The sequence below is a fragment of the Peromyscus maniculatus genome, chromosome 13 (genome assembly GCF_049852395.1).
Source record: "Peromyscus maniculatus bairdii isolate BWxNUB_F1_BW_parent chromosome 13, HU_Pman_BW_mat_3.1, whole genome shotgun sequence".
Taxonomy (NCBI): domain Eukaryota; kingdom Metazoa; phylum Chordata; class Mammalia; order Rodentia; family Cricetidae; genus Peromyscus; species Peromyscus maniculatus.
In genome coordinates, this window is record NC_134864.1 from 3928541 (window position 1) to 3949068 (window position 20528).

Sequence of the window (20528 nt, forward strand, 5' to 3'; positions counted from 1 at the left end):
GTAAAGACTGAACAGGCAGAGAAAATGAATGAATGGGTTCCCCTAGCTGGCAGGGCTCACAGCTTCCTGAGCGAAGTGGGTGGGTGGAGGGCTGTGATTGAGAGACCCCCTTCCAGAGATTAGCCTCTGCTTCACCCCACTTTGAGAAACTATCAGCTGGAGACAGATATCTTGGTTTGATACTGGACAAGACAGACTTTCAAAATAAGTCAAGAAAATTGTCCACAATTATTCTATTACTTGCCTCCAGATAGGTGCATATTCCTATGGATAGATGTTCTAGAAAAAAATGTGTCAGGACATTAGAACACTGGAGCCCTTAGGACCAGAACGTGGGTTAGAGAGGGTCCCTTATCTTGTCTTTTTCCCAGACCCAGGTTCTGGGTTCGACAAGGACCCTCTCAGTAGTGAAATGCCTGGGCAGAGGTCTAGAAAGCTTAACTAGGCTTTATCCCAGACCAAGACTGATGCTACAGGGGCCACTAGGCTGCCATCGTGTACCACTCTTCTCGGGACCCTCGGACGCAGCAGTGGCTGGTCAGCACCCCATCTCCCCAGAACCCAGAGAGAAGGCTGGCAAGAAACTGGCCTCCCTCTCCTTCCACAGTTGTTCTTGGAGCTCAAAATGTTTATTTCCTAACCTTTGGGGGTGGGGGGGCATCGTGACCAGGCAGATGGGAAGGAGGCACAGGACAGGGCAGAGACTCTTCCTGGTCATCCTGTGTCACACACTTTCGCACAGAAACCTGGATCCAGACCGTGTCAAAACAGAAGAGGGTCCCAGCAATCAGCTGAGCTTTCTTTGTCCCCTAGTGCCACCCCTCCCCACCAGGAGGATGCCCCCCTGAGCCAGGTCTGTGGCTACCAGAAAAATAGGATCTGTGGATCTCTGCTGGACTGCCTCAGGACCATCTGCCATGATCTAGGGTCTGAGAAGGCTGACCAGGGCCTGTTCCACCTTGAAGTAAAGCAACCAGTGAGGGCACCTCGGTAGAAACAGGGACTTGAACCACCCAGAGCACGGGGATTTAGGAAGCAGAGGGCAGGTGCAGTTATCCTCAGGATCCCCAGCCACCACGGAGGCCCTGGAAGGTCCTGGAGGATCCTTTGGTTGCCCTGCACTCATGGGTTACACAAAGGGGACTGATCCTCAGTCTCAATCCACGGAGAGAAATAGCCCAGAGTACAGAAGGCCTGGTCTCTGCCTGCCTGCCTGGGATCAGCCCCTTGCAGCTTAAGCCTGTCTGAAATGTCCTGTGCGTACTGAAGACACCTGGATCTCCCAACCCTCCTTCTATGAGCTGAGGCCGGTAAGGAAAGTGACCTTCAGTGCTGGAGAGGGCCTGTCACAGGGATGGTGGGTGGGCTTGGATGCAGGGTGGAGGCGCCCGAGGTCGTCGGAGCTGGTGGAGGTAGGTAGGGATGGGAGGAAAACACAGCCAGAGCGGCCTGCGTGATGTTTCTGGGAACGCCTGGGCCTCCAGACCGCCAGGCTGGTGAGCCCGAGCCTGGGTGCCTGGAAATGAGCACCAGGGGAAGGTGGGATGGGATGGGATGGCTGATTCCCAAGACCTGCCAAGACCTCCGCTGGCCCCATCCTTCCCAAGCCCAAGGTCACAGCAGCGACACCCCAAATGTCAGGCCGCAGGGCAAATTTCCTGTCTCTGGCTGGGTGCGATCTCGGTGGGTGGCGGCGGCTCCGGGCTGGGAGAGTATTATCCAAGCGGACTCGGACGCTCACAGCACCACCTGCCTCTTGGTCTGCAGTCCCGCCAGGCATCTCTGCGTCACGAAGGTCCTCCTCACTCCAGCTACAGGAGGTATGCATGGCCAGCCAACAAGTTCTAAGTTCTCCCCAGGGCTAACTGCGCATGGAGAGCCAGCCCAGGGTCAGTTCTTTGAATTCTTTCCTTATCAGGCCCATAGTTTGTCTTCTGGATTTAGAGGCCGGTCCACATCAAATGCATAGTCCTTGGGGTCCAGGAGAGGTTTACATTTTACCTGTGACCACAGGTTCAGGGTGGTTCCTGAGACAGCTGTTATAGCTAGAGAGAGTGAAACTTAATGTACCTCTTTTGTCTGTTTATTGTTAGACTAATGAACCATTTCCTCATTAGGTCAGTTGTCACTTCTCACACTTCAGATCATCTGTGAGCCTCACTCTGGAAGCAGCCAACAAAATGTAGGCAGATGTAGGAAAGGAAGACTGGTGTTTGGGTTAAGACTGCAAGAACGTGGGCCTGGCTTGCAGGAACCGGCTAGAGCATCCCTTCCAAGAGAGACAGAGGGCAGAGTAACTGAATATGGTTTCCATGAAACACAACTTGCTGGGCTTTTGTTGTTGTTTGTTTGTTGTACGGATCAGAAGCCAACCCAGATCCCTGAAAATGAGGCTGCTGCCAAGAAGCCTCCTCTGGGCAGTCCGTAAGGAAACAGGGACTGGGTGGATGGCCCAGGGCTTCAACAGTGCTTGCTTGCTGCTCCAGAGGACCCGAGTTTGGTTCCCAGTATCCTGGTCAGGTACCTTTCTACCACCTGTAACTCCAGATCTAGGGAATCAGCCAACCTCTTCTGGCCTCCCTGGGCTCCTGAACACATGTGACATATATTCACATAGACATACAAATAAATAGAAATAAAAATAAATCTTAAAAATAAAAAAATGAGGGGCTAGAGAGATGGCTCAGAGGTTAGGAGTACTGGCTGCTTTCTTCTAGAGGTCCTGAGTTCAATTCCCAGCAACCACATGGTGGCTTACAACCATCTGTAGTGAGATCTGGGGGCCTCCTCTGGCGTGCAGGCAGACATGCAGGCAGAACATTGTGCACATAATAAATAAAAAATAAAATCTAAAAAAGAAAACTGGGAGGCAGAGCCAGGCGGATCTCTGTGAGTTTGAGGCCAGCCTGGGCTACCAAGTGAGCTCCAGGAAAGGCGCAAAGCTACGCAGAGAAACCCTGTCTTGAAAAACCAACCAAACAAACAAAAATAAAAAAAATAAAAAAGAAAGCCGGGCGGTGGTGGCGCACGCCTTTAATCCCAGCACTCGGGAGGCAGAGCCAGGCGGATCTCTGTGAGTTCGAGGCCAGCCTGGTCTCCAAAGTGAGTTCCAGGAAAGGCGCAAAGCTACACAGAGAAACCCTGTCTCGAAAAACCAAAAAAAAAAAAAAAAAAACAAAAAAAAAAAATAAAAAAGAAAATTAAAAAAGAGCCCTCTGTTGCAGAAGCCCTTTGAGCTCACAGGACATTGTAACTAATAAATAGATTTGGTCCTTACATATGCCCTCCCCTTCTTCCTGACACACATCTCCTAATCCCTTGGACTTTCCTAGGCAATAGGAGTGTCTATGTTCCAGTGAGGTAACCCTCTGCAGGCTCCTGGCTAGACACTGGTCACCAGAAAGACAAAACCATGATTAGAGGCTGGGAGATTTCCACGGTCAATCATAAGGCAGTCACCATAAAAATCCCTGAATTCCTCTTCTGACTGCCGAACCATGCAGGGGCTTAGAGGGTTCTCAAGGGGCCCTCATCTTTACTTACCCTGTGTTCCACTTTATAGTCTACCTATTTATCTGTATCCTTCACAATATTCTTTATAATGAACCAGCAAACGTTTCCCTGATTTAATGTGCCATGCTAACAGATTCACAGAACTCAAGGAAGGGTTCAAAGAACCTTGATTTAGAGTCATTTGGATAGAATAGGATAGCTGTGTCATTGGCATCTGAACTGTGGAGGAATTCTTGTAGACTGAGCCCTTATCCAATGGGATCTGACTGCAGCTCCAGGTTGCTACTATCAGACCTGAATTACTGCACACCCAGTTTGTGTCTGCAAGAGATCACTCGATGTATAGAGGAAAGACTCCACACTTCTAGTGTCAGAAGTGAAATAATGGGTGTCATGTGCACATAGCAAAGCTAGTCTCTTTTCCCATTTGAAAGGCATATGTAGAAATTATGCCTCTACTAACTAGGCCTCCTTGGTTACAATAGAAACCCAATTTGAACCCATTTAAGGAGAAAACAACAGAGCATTAGAGGATGCTGGAGAAAGTGTGGCTCACAGAATGGATGGAGGAGCTGCAGGAATGAGGGCAGGGGCCCCAGGGCCTGGGACCAGGGACCTATTAATCCCAAAGATGGGAAAGACAACTGGCCCTAATCATCATGGGCAAATTAATCAAAGCAGGCAATTAATTAAAGCAAGCTTTTTAAAAATTCGAGTACATGGGCTGCCTCCCCCTAAGGTGGGGTTCAAGAGATCAGCACTGGATGTGAGGAAGACAAAGCTTTTGTAGCTCAGGGGTAAGGGGTTTCCAAATGGGGGATTTAACAGGCAAAATAGGTGGGGTTACATGAGCAGAACATAAGTGTAACAAGTTAGTCCCTCCTGAAACAGACGTGGCTGCAAGGTGGGCACAATGAGGTGGTCATAACAACAGGTAGTCACAACAAGGTAAGTCCTAGGTGGTCATATAACCTTTTGAAACAAAGGTAGGGTTGGAAGTTGGTTATAAACAACTTTCTGAAACACAGACACGATTGCTATTCCTGGAACAGGCGGTACAGAACCATTTGTGGTTAAGGTCACAGGTGGGGCACAGCCCAATCCTTGAGAGACAGAGGTTAATCATAAACAGGAATGAACCTAGGGTGTTTTTACTGTAAGATGGCTTTTAAGCCTAAGATGGAGGCAGGGTGGTTCTTCAGACCCTAGCTTTCTCTGCAGCTTTCTGGGTGATGGTTTAATTTTCTCAGACTTTTCTACGTGGTGAAGAACGTGACTGTAGGCTTCCCTGGGTGCCATTTACAGTGATGTGATCACACTTCAGTAGAAAAAATCCCTGGAAAGGATGGTTACTGGCTGTTTGGACTTGCCCAAACCGGTCACATGATCATTCTGAACCAATCTCTGCCAGAGGGATGGAGTAAATTGAGTCATCTGGACCATCTGCTTATCTCTGTGGTCAGGGAGGGGATGAGCTCAGTATACTATTATTCTCAAACAGCTCAGTCCCAGAGTTTGAGAGCTGGCCCAAGGTGCCCTGTGACAGTATGTGGCAGACTGATCCAAGGTTGCACCGAGTTCAGCTTACTGGAGATTTACCAACAGAAGTGTGACTTGCAGGTAGATCTCTACAATTTGGGTCAAACGACCTTTACAACTTGGGGCTTTCTACAGCAGTCAGGACAAAAGTGACTTCATTCAAGCTGGAATGTACCTGGTTTATCTCAGGCTAATATCATAGAGTCAGGCATATTCCTGACACCAGGGTCCAGTCCTCCAGTCCTGCATACCGCTCTCATGGATTTGGCTATTTATGGTATGCTGAGAAACTATTTGTGGGAAACCAACCAGGATTACTCAAGAGTGATCATGACAGCTATAACTCAACATGGTTGTTGTCAGATTACTCTGAATCCGTAGTTACCAAACGAGAGAGACATGCTTGACACAGTCAGCATAATCCCAGCAGTCAGGCAAACGCACCAGAAGTGAAAAAACTCTGGAGGGTTCCATGTATGAGTTTACGTTTGTGTATGTGTGTGGTCTATGTACATGTGTGTGTAGGTCTGTGTATGTGCTTTCAAGTGAATGTGGAGGCCAAAGGTGAATGTAAAAATACCCGCCTTGAGGGAACTAGAGAGATGTCTCAGTGGTTAAGAGAACTGCCTGCTCTTCTAGAGGTTCTGAGTTTAATTCCCAGCAACCACATGATGGCTCACAACCATCTTTAATGGAATTTGGTGCCCTCCTCTGGTGTGTAAGCATACATGCAGGTAGATCCCTATATTCATAATAAATAGAATTTAAAAAAAACCCTCCTTTTGTCATTCTTCATTTTATGTATGTATGTATGTATGTATGTATGTATGTATGTATGTATGTATTGAGACAGGGTCTCTCACTGAACCTGAATCTTGTCAACTTGGGTAGGCTGGCTGGCCAATGAACTCCAGGGATCCATCTGTCCCTGCCCCCCCAGTGACTCTAGCACTGGGATTACAGAGGCACACTGGCACCTCTTCTGGTGGGTGCTGGACAGCTGAACTCAGATCTTCATGCTTATACAGCAGGCAGTTTCCGACTGCGCTGTCTTTCTGCTCCCCAGAGGTATTTTTATTGTTGGTCAGAGCTCAGAGGCACAGTCGCCTGGGTTAGGTTGGCTCTCTCCAGTTCTGTGAATTCTAAGGCATCCCCTCCCACACACCTTTGTAGACATATCTTTTTAATTTAAAATGTATTTATTCGTATTTTATTTTTATTTATGTGTGTCTTGTTTGTGCACCCCACATGTGTGCAGTGCCGGTGGAGTCCAAAATAAATAAATAAATAAGCATCCGATAATTGGAATTACAGATGGTTGTGAGCCACCAAGTAGGTATGAGAATTGAGCTTGGGTCCTCTAGAAGCTTTTAATGGCTGAGCCATCTCTCTAGCCCTGAATTGCTGCGGGCCGCAGAAATATATCATAAGAACTCAGCTGGTTATGGCAAAGTCACTACCTGGAGGGATCAGGGAATTCCTCCAGAGGAAGCCAAATCCCAAGGAGTTTTTGGTGTTACTTGGCTTGTTATATATCAGCTGTCTTCTGTTATGAAAATCATGTGTTCCTTCATAGTTTTCCCAATTGATTTTTCCCTAAGAAGGGCTAACAATGTGGACTGATCACTCTCTAGACATACACATTCCAAGCATTTGGAGAACAGCCTCAGGAAAGGCTTTCTCTGGAATCAGATATCTCCCCTAGCCACTTTCAAGGACTAAAGGAGACATCACCCAGGTGGTCACCCAATTTCCGAGGATTAACAGTGATAACAACCCACAGGCGAGTCTCCTGACTTAAGGTAAATTCCACAAGGGGACACCGCCTGGGTCAGGTAGACATTAAGTAATAGCTTTACACAATTTAGCTCAGACCCCTCCTTTCTTACAGCCTTACTAACTTTATAGATCTCTAACTACTTACCTAACCACTTCTAGGAATATTTAGATAAACTTCTGTGCTAACAGATATGCTCAGCCAGAACTCCCAGTTCAAGCCTCCCTGTAATTATCATTATTGATAGCATCCAGCCAGGTCCATCACCGGATGGAGGAAAGTACCTTATCAGAGATACCTCTGTACTTTCTAAGAACAGACTTAAGCATCCAGGCCACCTGTTTGAAAAGGCCTGGTGGATGTGCTAATTAAGCTTAACTTCCTCCTTTCCCAAACCTTACCTCCAGTTCCAGATCTCCCTTTAGCTATCACCAGAGGCATCTAGCTGTACACAGGTTGCCTAGAGACTGAGCACACTTTCCCCCACCCTGCAGAAAAACGGCAGACAGCTTGGACAGATAGGAGCCACAGGAAAAAAGAAGACAGTTTTATTTTCTCCCATTGACCTAGCAACTTATAGATTTTTAACATCCTTTACCAAACACATTTAAGATTATAGTTGTGCACATAAGATCCCTCTTCTTAGATGTTACCCATATTTAGCCTTTAGTTAATTCATTAGTCACTTCCCCTTTGGGTCACAAATGGTAATTAACAACTAGTGCCCCTCTTTGTAATTCTTATCAACCCTCCATTTGATCCTGATAGTGGACAATCACTGCCTGAGGAAGTTCAGGCTGAGTGTCCTGGGTGGAGGGGAGGATTGTGATTTTGGGGAGATATATAACTGTAAAGCAGAGGACAGAACAGGGAGGAGAGAAGAGAATGGAAGAACGAGATGGGTAAGAACTTGAGAGGAACAAACTGAGATGGGGAAAAAGTAGATTGAAGGGCTACAGGAGAGTACTAGAGGAACGAGATGGAAGATGAGGAAGAGCCAGATGAGAGAGAAGGAGACGGGAGAGGAGATGATATGGGAAGGAACAAGATGGATGAGAACCTAGAAGGGGCAGAACTAGATGAAGGAATTAAGATAGAACCTAGAGGGGACAGTAGATAAATATAGAGAGAAATCAGACAAGAAAGGAGCTAGACATAAGAACAGAACTGAAGCTGTGTATAAAGGATGTTATGCCAGAGGAATTAAAGCAAGTGGACTATGGAACTCAGTGTGCTGAGATTATATTTCCTGATAATAGTTCTCGCCGTTAGTAGTTCTCTCTCCTGAGCCCCTGGGATGTATAATATTGAGGCTGGTCCCTCTAATATTATACAAGACTGAATTTTATTTTTCACATGTATGCTTATTCAGCTTGCATGTATGTTCATGTACCATGTACATGCAGTGCCCTTGGAGGCTAGAAAAGGGTGTTAGAGACCCAGAACTATAGTTACAGATGGTTGTAAACCGCCATGTAGGTGCTGGGAATCAAACTGGTCCTCTGAAAGATCAGCCAGTGCTCTTAACTGCCAAGCCCCCGAGGGCTCTACCTCATGTAATTCATTTTACCAAAGACAAAACCTGGACAGTTAAGAAGATGGATTTTATTCAGGTTATTGCAATAGGGAGAGCAGGGGCTCCATCTAACACTTACATGGAGGGGTGGGATGATTTATGGTTAGGGTGGTTTATGGTTTACAGTTAACCCTCAGCAGAAGACCCAGAAATGTTTATTTCTGACTAGTTTCAGGGAGTGAGTACAGTTTCTAACTTCAGCCAATCAACTAGGAGACAGTGGGAAGTTGAAACATCAGTCATGGGTAAACACAGGGATCGGGGATCAGTCAACTGCAAGTTGTTTGGGATTTGAGTTGCATGGGATTCATGAGGAGGAGCGGACAGTTTTGTCTGGGTCCTTCCCAGAAGACAGAGGATGAGGGATTTTGGAAAACAAGAGGGTAGAGGGTGTGTTAACTGTGGCTGTTTTGCAGATGCATCGACTTCTAGTTAAGCACAACATTGTTAGCTTGAGCCCATTACCCACCCATGGACATGAGAGCCAATCAAGGAAAATATGTGACTCGCTCAGTAGGATGCTGGACACATATATGGTTAGGTATTCAGCAAATAAAAATACAAAATATAGCCGGGCGGTGGTGGCACAAGCCTTTAATCCCAACACTCGGGAGGCACAGCCAGGCGGATCTCTGTGAGTTCGAGGCCAGCCTGGGCTACCAAGTGAATCCCAGAAAAGGCGCAAAGCTACACAGAGAAACCCTGTCTCGAAAAACAAAAAACAAAACAAAAACAAAAACAAAAAATACAAAATATAGCACCATATATGTACACTAGAATGTGGCAATATTGCGGATATATTTCTGATAGTTGTCTGCAATTTAAAGATAATTGGCTGCCCTATATTGTATTTGGTAACCCTGGTACAGTTATATTTACAACTGTTTATTGAGAATACATCCCGGGAAAATTATTTTCAAGCCATATTACCTGGATAGGACATAGTACTCTATTCCTATATAATAGACCCTTGCTTGAAAGGCATCCTAACTCATTAAAGTATTGACAGGGCAGAGAGCCCAGGAGATGGGGGCCTCCGACCACCCTAGGGCTTCTTTAAAGGAGAGGGTTTTTTTTGTTGCCTTTAGCACTGCGTTTGGACCAGAGTAAGAAGAGTAGATCTGAATACACTAAGGACAGTGGGCTGAGCAGAACCTTGAGTACCGTTAAAAGCACGCTCGTTTCCCCGGGGAGGTCCTGGGGGTCGAACTTGTGTCAGTCGGGTTTGGAGGAAAGCGCCTTTAGCCTCGAAGCCTTCTCGCCGGTCTCCGCTTTTTGTTTGTTTACAAACCTAAACGCACCCGAAAAAGACAAAAGTGACTCTGATAACCTCCGGGAGGGCCTGACGTAGGTGGAAATGTGGCGCTCGGGACTTACACAGGCCGACTTAGCTCAAGCCCCGAGCACGCCACGCAGCCGCAGCCACTCACTTCCGCAGCGGCCCACTCTCCTTCCCAGGATGCTCCGCGCCGGCTTCGCCCTGTGCGATTGGCCGCGTCCCCTCACGTGACCCCGCGGCGGCGGTTGCCGGGGTGACGGCGGGAGAGCTGGCGGTCCGGAGGAGAGAGCGCAGCCCTGCAGCCGGTAAGCGCGGCCCTCGGTGCGGCCGGGCGCGGTGGCGCAGGCCTGGGCACCCCGCGTGGGTGACTGGCCTCGTCAGTCCTGGCTCCGACGTGGCCAGGGCCTGAGCAGCCGCCTGCGCATCCCAAGCGTGGGTTCATTGCTTCCCCAGGAACCCCTCGCTCTGCTGCGGTGGGGCGAACTTGGAGTGGCCCAGGTCGTCCAGCTGAGCATCGGCAGCGCGATCCCATGGCCTGGGGCGTTTAGGTCCCTCTCTCTCTCTCTCTCCCCATAGTTTTCACGAGTAGTTTTCCCTCCCAGCACCCAGGACAAGCTCAGACTTCACTGACTCTAAGGGGAAGCATGTGATTTGCAGTATAAATTCATCTTCGTATTCAGCCAGCTGTAGGCCTCAATCTCTCGCAGGTGGGAATGCAGAAGTCGTCACCGCATGCCAAAACACGATAAACAGCCCCCTTCTTTCTCCATAAAGTAGATCCTTAGCCCAGAGGTTGTCTGGCCTAAATTAACCGAGCTAAGGAGACGGGACATCCATCCAACAGAGAGGGTTCTCAAACGGGTGACCTTGAACCGGCAAGAAGTATGCATTTGCTGACCAAGCCTGGAGACCAGAGTCGGAACCCCAGGACCCACGTGCTGGGAGGAGAGAACCAGCTCCTGCATCTTCTCCTGCAGTATCGGCATAGATTTAATTCTAGCTTTGTCGCTTTTCTGAGGTGGATGTGAATTTGCTCCACATGGCACTGTCTTAGAGTTTCTATTGCTGTGATGAAACAGCATGGCCAAGAGAGATATGGGGAGGAACGGGTTTGTTTTGCTTACAATTCCAAGTCACTGTTCATCAAAGTGAGTCAGGGCAGAAACTCAAGGCTGAACCTGGAGGCGTGAACCAGTACTGAGGCCATGAAGGAATGCTGCTCATTGCCTTGCTCCCTATGGCTTGCTCAGCCTGCTTTTTAACTTAGTTAAATTTATTTATTTGGTTTTTCAAGACAGGGTTTCTCTGTGTAGCCCTGGCTGTCCTGGAACTCACTCTGTAGCCCAGGCTGGCCTCAAACTCAGAGATCTGCCTGCCCCTACCTCCTGAGTGCTGGGATTAAAGGTGTGCCTGTGTCACCTCATGGAGCTTTCTTTTCTGCCTGCTTTCTTTTTTATTTTATTTTTATTTATATTTATTTATTTATTTATTTCGAGACAGGACTCCTCTGTGTTGTTTTGGTGCCTGTCCTGGATATCACTCGGTAGCCCAGGCTGGCCTTGAACTTAGAGATCCACCTGCCTCTGCCTCCCGAGTGCTGGGATTAAAGGTGTGCGCCACCAATGCCTGCTTTCTTTCTTTTTTTAAAGATTTTTTTAAATGTTATGTGTATGAATATTTGGCTTGCATGCATAGATATGTGTACTATGTGCATGCCTGTTGCCATGGATTCCCTTGAAACTGGAGTTATAGACAGTTGTGACCTGTCATGTGGGTGCTGGGCATTAAACCCAGGTCCTCTAGAGGAGCAGCCAGTTCTCCAACCCCTGACAGCCTGTTTTCTTATAGACATTTCCCTCCTTACCTCTGTACTTAACTTGGAGATTTCAACATCTTGACTTGCCCACTTTCCGTATTCTTATTTCCAGCATGCTTTCCTCCATCCTCCTATTTATTTATTTATTTATTTATTTATTTATTTATTTATTTATTTTATCAGCTTGATACAGTACAAATTCTTATCCTAATAGTGAAATGTTTCATTGAGGCTTGTCCAGTGATTGAGTAAAACCAAAGCTTATTATAAGCCACAGTCATCATATACCCTCCCTGGATCTGTTTCCAGATTCTGGCTATTACAAATAGTGCTGCTATGAACATAGTTGAACATGTATCTTTGTGGTATGATTGAGCATTCCTTGGGTATATGCCCAAGAGTGGTATGGCTGGGTCCTGAGGTAGATCGAATTCCAATTTTCTGAGGAACTGCCATACTGACTTCCACAGTGGTTGTACAAGTTTGCGTTCCCCCCAACAGTGGAGGAGTGTTCCCTTTGCTCTACATCCTCTCCAACATTGACTGTCATCAGTGTTTTTGATCATAGCCATTCTGACAGGTGTAAGGTATCTCAGAGTCGTTTTGATTTGCATTTCTCTGATGATTAAGGATGTTGAGCATTTTCTTAAATGTCTTTCAGCCATTTGATATTCTTCTTTTGAGAATTCTCTGTTCAGCTCTTTAGCCCATTTTTTAATTGGATTGTTCAGTATTTTAATGTCTAGTTTCTTGAGTTCTTTATATACTTTGGAGATCAGTCCTCTGTCAGATGTGGGGTTGGTAAAGGTCTTTTCCCTTTCTGTAGGCTGTCTTTTTGTCTTATTGACCATGTCTTTTGCCCTACAAAAGCATTTCAGTTTCAAGAGGTCCCATTTATTAATTGTTGTTCTCAGTGTCTGTGCTGCTGATGTTATATTTAGGAAGTGATCTCCTAGGCCAATGTATTCAAGAGTACTTCCTACTTTCTTTTCTGTCAAATTTAGTGTAACTGGATTTATGTTGAGGTCTTTGATCCACTTGGACTTGAGTTTTGTGCATGGTGACAGATATGGATCTATTTGTAATCTTTTATATACTGACATCCAGTTATGCCAGCACCATTTGTTGAAGAAACTTCTTTTTTCCATTGTAGTTTTGGCTTCTTTGTCAAAAATCAGGTGTTCATATGTGCATGGCTTAATGTCAGGGTCTTCAATTTGATTCCATTGGTCTGTATGTTGGTTTTTATGCCAGTACCAAGCTGTTTTTATTACTATAGCTCTATAGTAGAGCTTGAGGTCAGGGATGGTGATGCCTCCAGAGGTTGCTTTATTATACAGGATTCTTTTAGCTATCCTGGGTCTTTTGTTTTTCCATATGAAGTTGAGTATTTTTCTTTCCAAGTCTGTGAAGAATTGTGTTGGGATTTTGATGAGGATTGCATTGAATCTATAGATTGCTTTTGGTAAGATTGACATTTTTACTATGTTAATCCTACCTATCCATGAGCATGGGAGATCTTCCATTTTCTGATATCTTCTTTAATTTCTTTCTTTAGAGACTTATCAAAAAGGTCCTTCACTTGTTTAGTTAGTGTTATCCCAAGATATTTTATATTATTTGTGGCTATTGTAAAGGGTGATGTTTCTCTGACTTCTTTCTCAGCCCTTTTATCATTTGTGTATAGGAGGGCTACTGATTTTTTTGCATTGATCTTGTATCCTGCCACTTTGCTGAATTCCCCCATCCTCCTTATCCATGCACTCGGTGGTAGTAAGCTTCTTGTCACCACGTCACGCCCAAAAGTGTAGTGATGCTAAGCTTCTCTCCCACTCAGACCACTGCCTTCGGTCTTCCAAATCACTGGAATGTGACACACCTCCCCACTCCCACTTTTTTTGGTTTTTCAAGACAGGGTTTCTCTGTGTGTAGCCCTGGCTGTCCTGGAACTCACTCTGTAGACCAGGCTGGTCTTGAACTCACAGGGATCCACCTGCCCCTGTCTCCCAAGTGCTGGGATCAAAGGCGTGTGCCACCCTGTCACATTGCCTTAGTCAGTGTGGCTCCTACCTTCCCTTGTCTTCAAATCATTACCCTGTTTCTAATGAGTTCTCATTCTCCTCCTGAGTCTCTTTCCATCCAGCTCCAGACCTGCCAGGGCCTGGCTGTCTAACGGGCATTGAAGGTGTAACGCCACAGACAATGCTTGCCTTGATTTATGGAAGGGGATTCTGTTGCAGATGCATCAATGACAGGATATTGAAGGCAGTCAGGGGAGAGTGCTTCTGGGAAGCCGCAGCACTTGGGAGTGATGGGCTAGATGGGTGGTTTGGCAAGCCTCTCTGGGTGGGCCCCATTAAGTGGAGGCCAAACAAGATGTAGATGTTTCCAGGAAGAGCATCCAAGCAGCCGGAATTGTGTACATGCAGGTCCTCGAGGGTAGGATATATTGTGGGCATCATTGCATTTCCATGGATGCTGGAACTGCTTGATGGCCTGTGTAGTTCAAGTCAGCAGATCAATGGAGAGCTACATAGAGCTTAGAGAGGTCTGCCTAAGAAGTCTGCCTTCTATAGGGGCCTAGAAACTCCTCCCACATGCTGGGGTTACAGGAGTGTATCACCCGTTCTCTTCCAAGTGCCAGGATTACAGATGTGTGCCACACTGGCAGTTCATGAGGTGCTCGAAGGCTGGATGCCTTCTTGTCAAGAACTCTGCCAGTAGGACGGCAGCTCAGCTCTCTCGTTTTCTACCGCTGCTGTGAGGAACCCCGTGAACTTGGTGACTTGAACTGGTACAGGCTTGGTCTTCTGAAGTTCTGGAGGTTAGAAGCCTGCAGTGAACATTTCCGGTGCTGTTTCTGTCATGACAAGCTAGAGGACAGTGGGCCTGGCCTCCCAGTTCCTGCCTTCCCTCCTTGACTTGTGATCATTCCTCTGTCTTCAAAGCCTGCAGTGACAGGTCCATCTCTCTGCATCTTGTCGCTCTGACACTGGCATTCCTGCCTTGCTGTGGGATGTTCTGTATGTCCTGTGGGAGCCTGTTCTTGGGTTCCTCGTGGCTTTACCCAGCAGGTCCGCATAGAGACCACGGGCCTGAGTGCAGGTGTCTGAGATGGTCTGCACTTGGCTGTGCTGTGGGATGGTCTGTATGTCAAGTTGCTGTGATTGGTCAATAAATAAAACACTGATTGGCCCGTGGCTAGGCAGGAAGTATAGGCGGGACTGACAGAGGAGAAATAAAAGAACAGGAAGGCAGAAGGAGTCACTGCCAGCCGCCACCATGACAAGCAGCATGAAAAGATGCTGGTAAGCCATGAGCCGCGTGGCAGGCTATAGATTTGTGGAAATGGATTAATTTAAGATATAAGAACAGTTAGCAAGAAGCCTGCCACGGCCATACAGTTTGTAAGCAATATAAGTCTCTGTGTTTACTTGGTTGGGTCTGAGTGGCTGTGGGACTGGCGGGTGAAAAAGATTTGTCCTGACTGTGGGCAGGGCAGGAAAACTCTAGCTACACTGCCTCCTTTTCCTCTGTGACTCTCTTGGGTGAGCTGGTAATCCAGGCTTGTCTCTGTGACTGAAGGACAGCTGATTAGTTATCTCAGCGCCACCTGCATTTTTAACCCCCCCCAGTCACGTGACTCTTGGTGTCCTGTGGTCACAGGTTCTGGAGATCACTGCGCCCGTCTCTGGGGCCCTGTCTTCTGCCCACCACAGCTGCCCATTTGCCATTTCTCAGGTGGTGAAATTAACCTTTGTGTTATGTTTTTGTCTTGTAGAGGTTTCTGCTGTGAGAATTGCCAGTAGCAGTTCACTATGGGGGATATTCTGGCCCATGAATCTGAATTGCTTGCACTGGTGAAAGAGGTAATTATATGAAACACAAGTCATAGAAAAGCATTTTTTAAAAAGATTATTTGTATGTTTATGTCTGTATGGCTGTTTGCATTGTGTGTGACTGCCAATGGAGGCCAGAGTGGGACATTGGATCCCTTGGAGCTGGAGTTGCAGGCATTTGTGAACCACCTTCTGTGAGTACTGGGATTGGAACTCAGGTCCCCAAAACATGTATTTTAGAATGTAGTAGGAACAGAGAGCTGGCTCAGAGGTTAAGATCACTGGCTGCAGGCGGGCAGTGGTGGCGCATGCCTTTAATCTCAGCCCTTGGAAGGCAGAGCCAGGTGGATCTCTGTGAGTTCGAGGCCAGCCTGGGCTACAGAGTGAGTTCCAGGACAAGCACCAAAACTACACAGAGAAACCCTGTCCCAAAAAACAAACAAACAAACAAACAAACAAAAAAAAAAAATATATATATATATATATATCACTGACTGCTTTTTGAGAGGACCCAGGTTTGATTCTCAGCACCCACACGGTGACTTAAAACCATTAGTAATTCTAGTTTCAGGGCATCCAACACCCTCTTATGGCTTCTGTGGATATCAGGCGTGGATGTGGCACAGAGATACATATAGACAAAAACACCCATACACATAAAAATAAAAAGTCTAAATCTTTAAAAACAAAATTAAAATGTAGCAAAAAATGGCTTGGTGGTTAAAAGCATTGACTCCTCTTCCAGAGGACCCAGGTTTGGTTCCCAGCACCTACATGTGGCTAACAGCCATCTATAATTCCAGTTTCAAAGGATTTGGTGTTGTCTGGCATTGTGGGTGCTGCACGCATGTGGTGTACAGATAAACATTCAGACAAGCTACTTGTGCACATGATATAAAGATAAATAAATCCTTAAAAGGTAGCAAGTTTACACATGTAATTCAGGTAATTGAAAAGCTTTAGCTGGTCAGTGTGTACTTTATACAGAGACCCTGTTATCAAAACAAATTAAATGAGTAAAGGAATATACAAATAAATAGTAAGCTGCAACAAATTCTTCCTAGTTTGTAGTTTTGTTTTTTATCATTACATGATTTTCCATTTCACTCACTCATTCTTGAGTGTGAGCGTGTTGTGTCTGACTGGGTCTCATGTGGCCTAGGATGACCGTGAACTTGATGTGTAGCCAAAGATGACCTTAAAATCCTTATCCTCCTGCCTCTGCCCTCCCCAGTGCAGGGATCACAGGCATGTGCTATAGACCTGGAATACCCTTCTTTGACTTACGGCCATTTAGTTTGCTACACTGAAAGCTTGGGCGTGTAGGAATCCGGCAGACCTCTGAGGTTTGCAGCTGTTCATTGTGAGTAAACTGACAGGCTTCAGGAGACAGTGGAGGGAGATGGGTGGCCACTTTGGATAGGCAAAGTTGTTCATTGTGCAATTGGTGAATAAATGGCCATAGCTGGTGCCATAACGACTGTGGACAGGACCAGGGGACCCAGCCACAGTTTAGAAAAGGTGGAACATGGTGTGACTGTTGCTAGCTGAAATGATGGGTGAAGAACAGCATCAGAGCATTGCTCTCAAGGGTGGGAGTACTCTGTAAGAGGCTCACTGCTAACATTTCCCTTTTTTTTGTTTTGTTTTGTTTTTTGAGACAGGGTTTCTCTGTGTAGCTTTGGTGCCTGTCCTGGAACTTGCACTTTAGACCAGGCTGTCCTTGAATTCACAGAGATCCGCCTGCCTCTGCCTCCTGAGTGCTGGGATTAAAGGCATGCACCCCCACCGCCTGGCTAACATTTCCTATTTTTAATGCTTTATTCTCCTGTTAGCAAAGCATTATTTTTAATTCTATTCCAAATAGATCCTAGTAAACCAAGAGCCATCCAATCTCTTCACTTTTTTCAGACTGCATCACTTTAGTTTCTATTAATAGTAAAAATGATGGGGCTGGAGAGATGGCTCAGTTGTTAGAAACACATATTGTTCATGCAGAAAACCCAGATTCATTTCCCAGAACCCATGTAGATGGCTCATAACCACCTGTAGTTCCAGCCCCAGAAGATTTGACACTTTTATCTGAAATCCATGGAATCCTATTTTCTATAAGTGTAATTGACAAAAAAGATGTATGTTTATGGCCTGATGTTGTAACATATGTGTGGACTGAAGTACTGAGGTGATCACCTCATTAAGCTAATTAAGTACGCCCGTCTTGTGTTTCCTCTTACCCTCTTTCTTCCTTCCTCCTTTTCTTCTGCTGACTGTGTGTTAAGAACACTTAACACAAAAAGCAGCCAGGCAGTGGTGGTGCATTCCTTTAATCCCAGCACTTGGAAGGTGGAGGCAGGTGGATCTCTGTAAGTTCGAGGCCAACCTGGCCTACAGAGTGAGTTCCAGGACAGCTAGAACTACTCACAGAGAAACCCTGTCTAAAAAAACAAAAAACAAAATAAAACAAAACACTTAAAATCAATTCTACTAGCAAATCCCAATGTGTTTGTGCTTCCCGGTCACCATGTTGAATATTGGCTCACAGGCCTTACTCATTTTTCATAACTAAAATGTATCCTTTGACTAAACTATTGTCTAAGCCCCTGGCAACTGCCATTGTGCTATCCGCTCTGTAAGCATGACTGTTTAGATTGCACATGTAATTGCAATAGTTACCTTTTTGTGCCTGGCCTCTTTCCTGTAATGTATGTCCCCAATGCTATTCGTGTTACCAGTGACAGGATTTCCTAAGGCTGTAGTACTTTATTTTAGTATTTTCTTACCTACTTATCTATTGATGGATATTTAGGTTCATCCATGTCTTGACTATTTTGAGTAATGTTGTAGAAATACTCATGTGCAGATAGCACTCTTAAAAATTGGTTTTATTTTCTTCCTATCTATAACCAGAAATGGGATTGCTGGATCACAAGGTTGTTCCGATTTTTTATTGTATGATTTGTTATTTGACAGTTGCATACGTGTATGTGATATATTCTTATTACTCTTCTTCCTAGTTTGTTTTTTGAGGCACCTCCATTTATTTTCCATTATAGCCGTGTTGGTCTCCATTGCCACTAACAGTATAGGAGGGTCCCTTTCCTCTAGTTTCTGTTAGCGCTTATCTTTGAAGACTTATTTCATGATTTATGTGTTTGTGTGCATGTATGTGCATTTGAGTGCAGGTGCCCATGGAGGCCAGAAGAGGGCGTTGGATCCTCTGGAGCTGGAGTCACACAGGAAGTTGTGAGCCTCCTGTTTTTTGTGCTAGGAATTAAACTTGGGTCCTCTGCAAGAGCATCATGTGCTGAGACATTCCTAGGTCTCGTCTTTTTGATAGTAGATATTCGTATGGATGTGGTTTTGAGCATATTCCTGTTGGCCTTTTATATATCTGCGTGTTCAGGGCATTTGACCGTTGTTTAATTGGAGTATTGGGAATTTGTTGTTTTTTTTTTTTTGTTCCTGAATTATGTTCTCTGTCCCAGTATTTAGATTTTGCTGAATTTGAAGAAACCCTGAAGACATTTTCAAAAGAATGCAAAGTAAAAGGAAAGCCACTGTGTAAAACTGCAAGTGGGTCATTGAAGAAGGACTCCACGTCACTGATGATCCAGGTGAGACCTGCCTTGTCTTCAGCTCTGGGAAGATGCTTGTGAAGTTCCAAAATTGCAAGTTCTTTAAAGTTAGGTAGAAATAGACCCAAAGCTATCAGAGAAATGCACTAAGAACCACAAGATATCATATGTTAAACACATTAGGATGGTTGCTATCAAAAACACACAGAAGGGACTCAAGCAGTTAAGAGCACTGGCTGCTCTTCCAGAGGACCCAGGTTTAATTCCCAGCATCCACATGGTGGCTCATAACCATCTGTAACTCTAGTTCCAAGGGATCTGACACCCTCTTTTGGCTTCTGCAGGTATCAGGCAAGCATGTGGTGCACAGACATACATGTTGGCAAAACACCCACACACTTAAAATAAATCTATATTCCCTCCAACAATGTAGAAGCTTCCAGTTTCATCCATCTTTGCTAATACTTGTTCTTTTCTGGTGTGTGTGTGTGTGTGTGTGTGTGTGTGTGTGTGTGTGTGTGTGTGTGTTTAATATTTATTTATCTTTATTTTTTGGTTATCCAATCAATAGCTATTAGATAATATTGTATGTTATTATATTACAACATATACCACTCTATCATCGTGCCCCACTGATAGCTTTCCCAAACAAAAGCCCTTGGGGCAAAACAGGAGTGTGGTTGCACACTTAGGAGGCAGGAAGTCAAGATGAGGGAATCTAGCAAAAAACTGGGATAGAAAGATCGCTTAGTGGGTAAACACACTTGCTCCCAACCCTGAGGACCTGAGTTGGATTGCTAGGACCATGTGGTGGGAGAGCCAACTCCCAAAAGTTGTCTTTTGACCTTCATGTATACACTGTAGCTCGTGTGCCAATACTACACACACACACACACACACACACACACACACACACACACACACACACACACTTACTTTCTCTAAATAGATGTAATTAAAATACTTTTTTAGAAACTCAAACAATGAAAGTCTCTGGAATAGTGGTTAAGCAAAATCTAATGGTTGGTGGCCTTAAGCTGCCATTTTTAGGCCCAGTTCCAGCAGCAGTGTGATTGGTGGTATGTATGTATTCTCATCTTGGTGCCCCAGGCTAACAGAGGATCAGTTTGTGACCGTAGTAACAGTGGATTGTTTCATGTGTTATTTTAAAGCAAGGACCATTTCCAGGCACAGATGTGATGGTAATGACATAGCAAAGGTTTGTAATTTCAGGTTTGCAAATGTAGACTTTAGAATACATTGTAGAAAACCATTTGATATGTAGAGTCTGCCAAGACATGTTTAAGAAAATTTCATGACTCTAAGCCTTGAAATACAAGGTGAGTCTGCACTCATCTCATCCACAGTCACAGAACTCTCAGGCTCCCCAGAGTGGCTGGCAGGGTTGCAGGGACTCAGAGGGGGCGGTGTGGGCTGAGCCCAGCCCAGCAGCTCGTCCCTGGGCAGAGCCACTTCACCATTGCCGTCTCCATTCACGAGAGAGCCAGGTCCCCCCAGCTACAGGGGGCTGTGCATGGCTGCCTGTGCTGTGTTCTGGCAGCCTCCATCCACAGTGGCTGACAGGCTGCCTGTTGGGAGGAGACAGAAAAGCTT

The 20528-nt window shown here is 45.7% G+C and overlaps 1 protein-coding gene across 9 annotated transcripts in view; it reads left to right on the forward strand.

Annotated features, from left to right (window-relative positions):
- The first annotated feature begins 9910 nt into the window (after positions 1-9910).
- Positions 9911-20528, forward strand: part of Armc9 (armadillo repeat containing 9) — a 137885-nt gene continuing 127267 nt past the window's right edge. For 5 of the 9 annotated variants that reach the window (XM_076549500.1, XM_076549501.1, XM_076549503.1 and 2 more), the window contains exons 1-3: positions 9911-9989; positions 15282-15369; positions 18825-18953. In XM_076549500.1, the coding sequence (XP_076405615.1) occupies positions 15319-15369; positions 18825-18953 (180 nt within the window). In that variant the 5' untranslated portion in view covers positions 9911-9989; positions 15282-15318. Of the gene's footprint in view, positions 10392-15281; positions 15370-18824; positions 18954-20528 lie in introns of all 9 variants that reach the window. The other 4 variants (XM_076549498.1, XM_076549502.1, XM_076549506.1 and 1 more) reach the window with 4 other exon arrangements.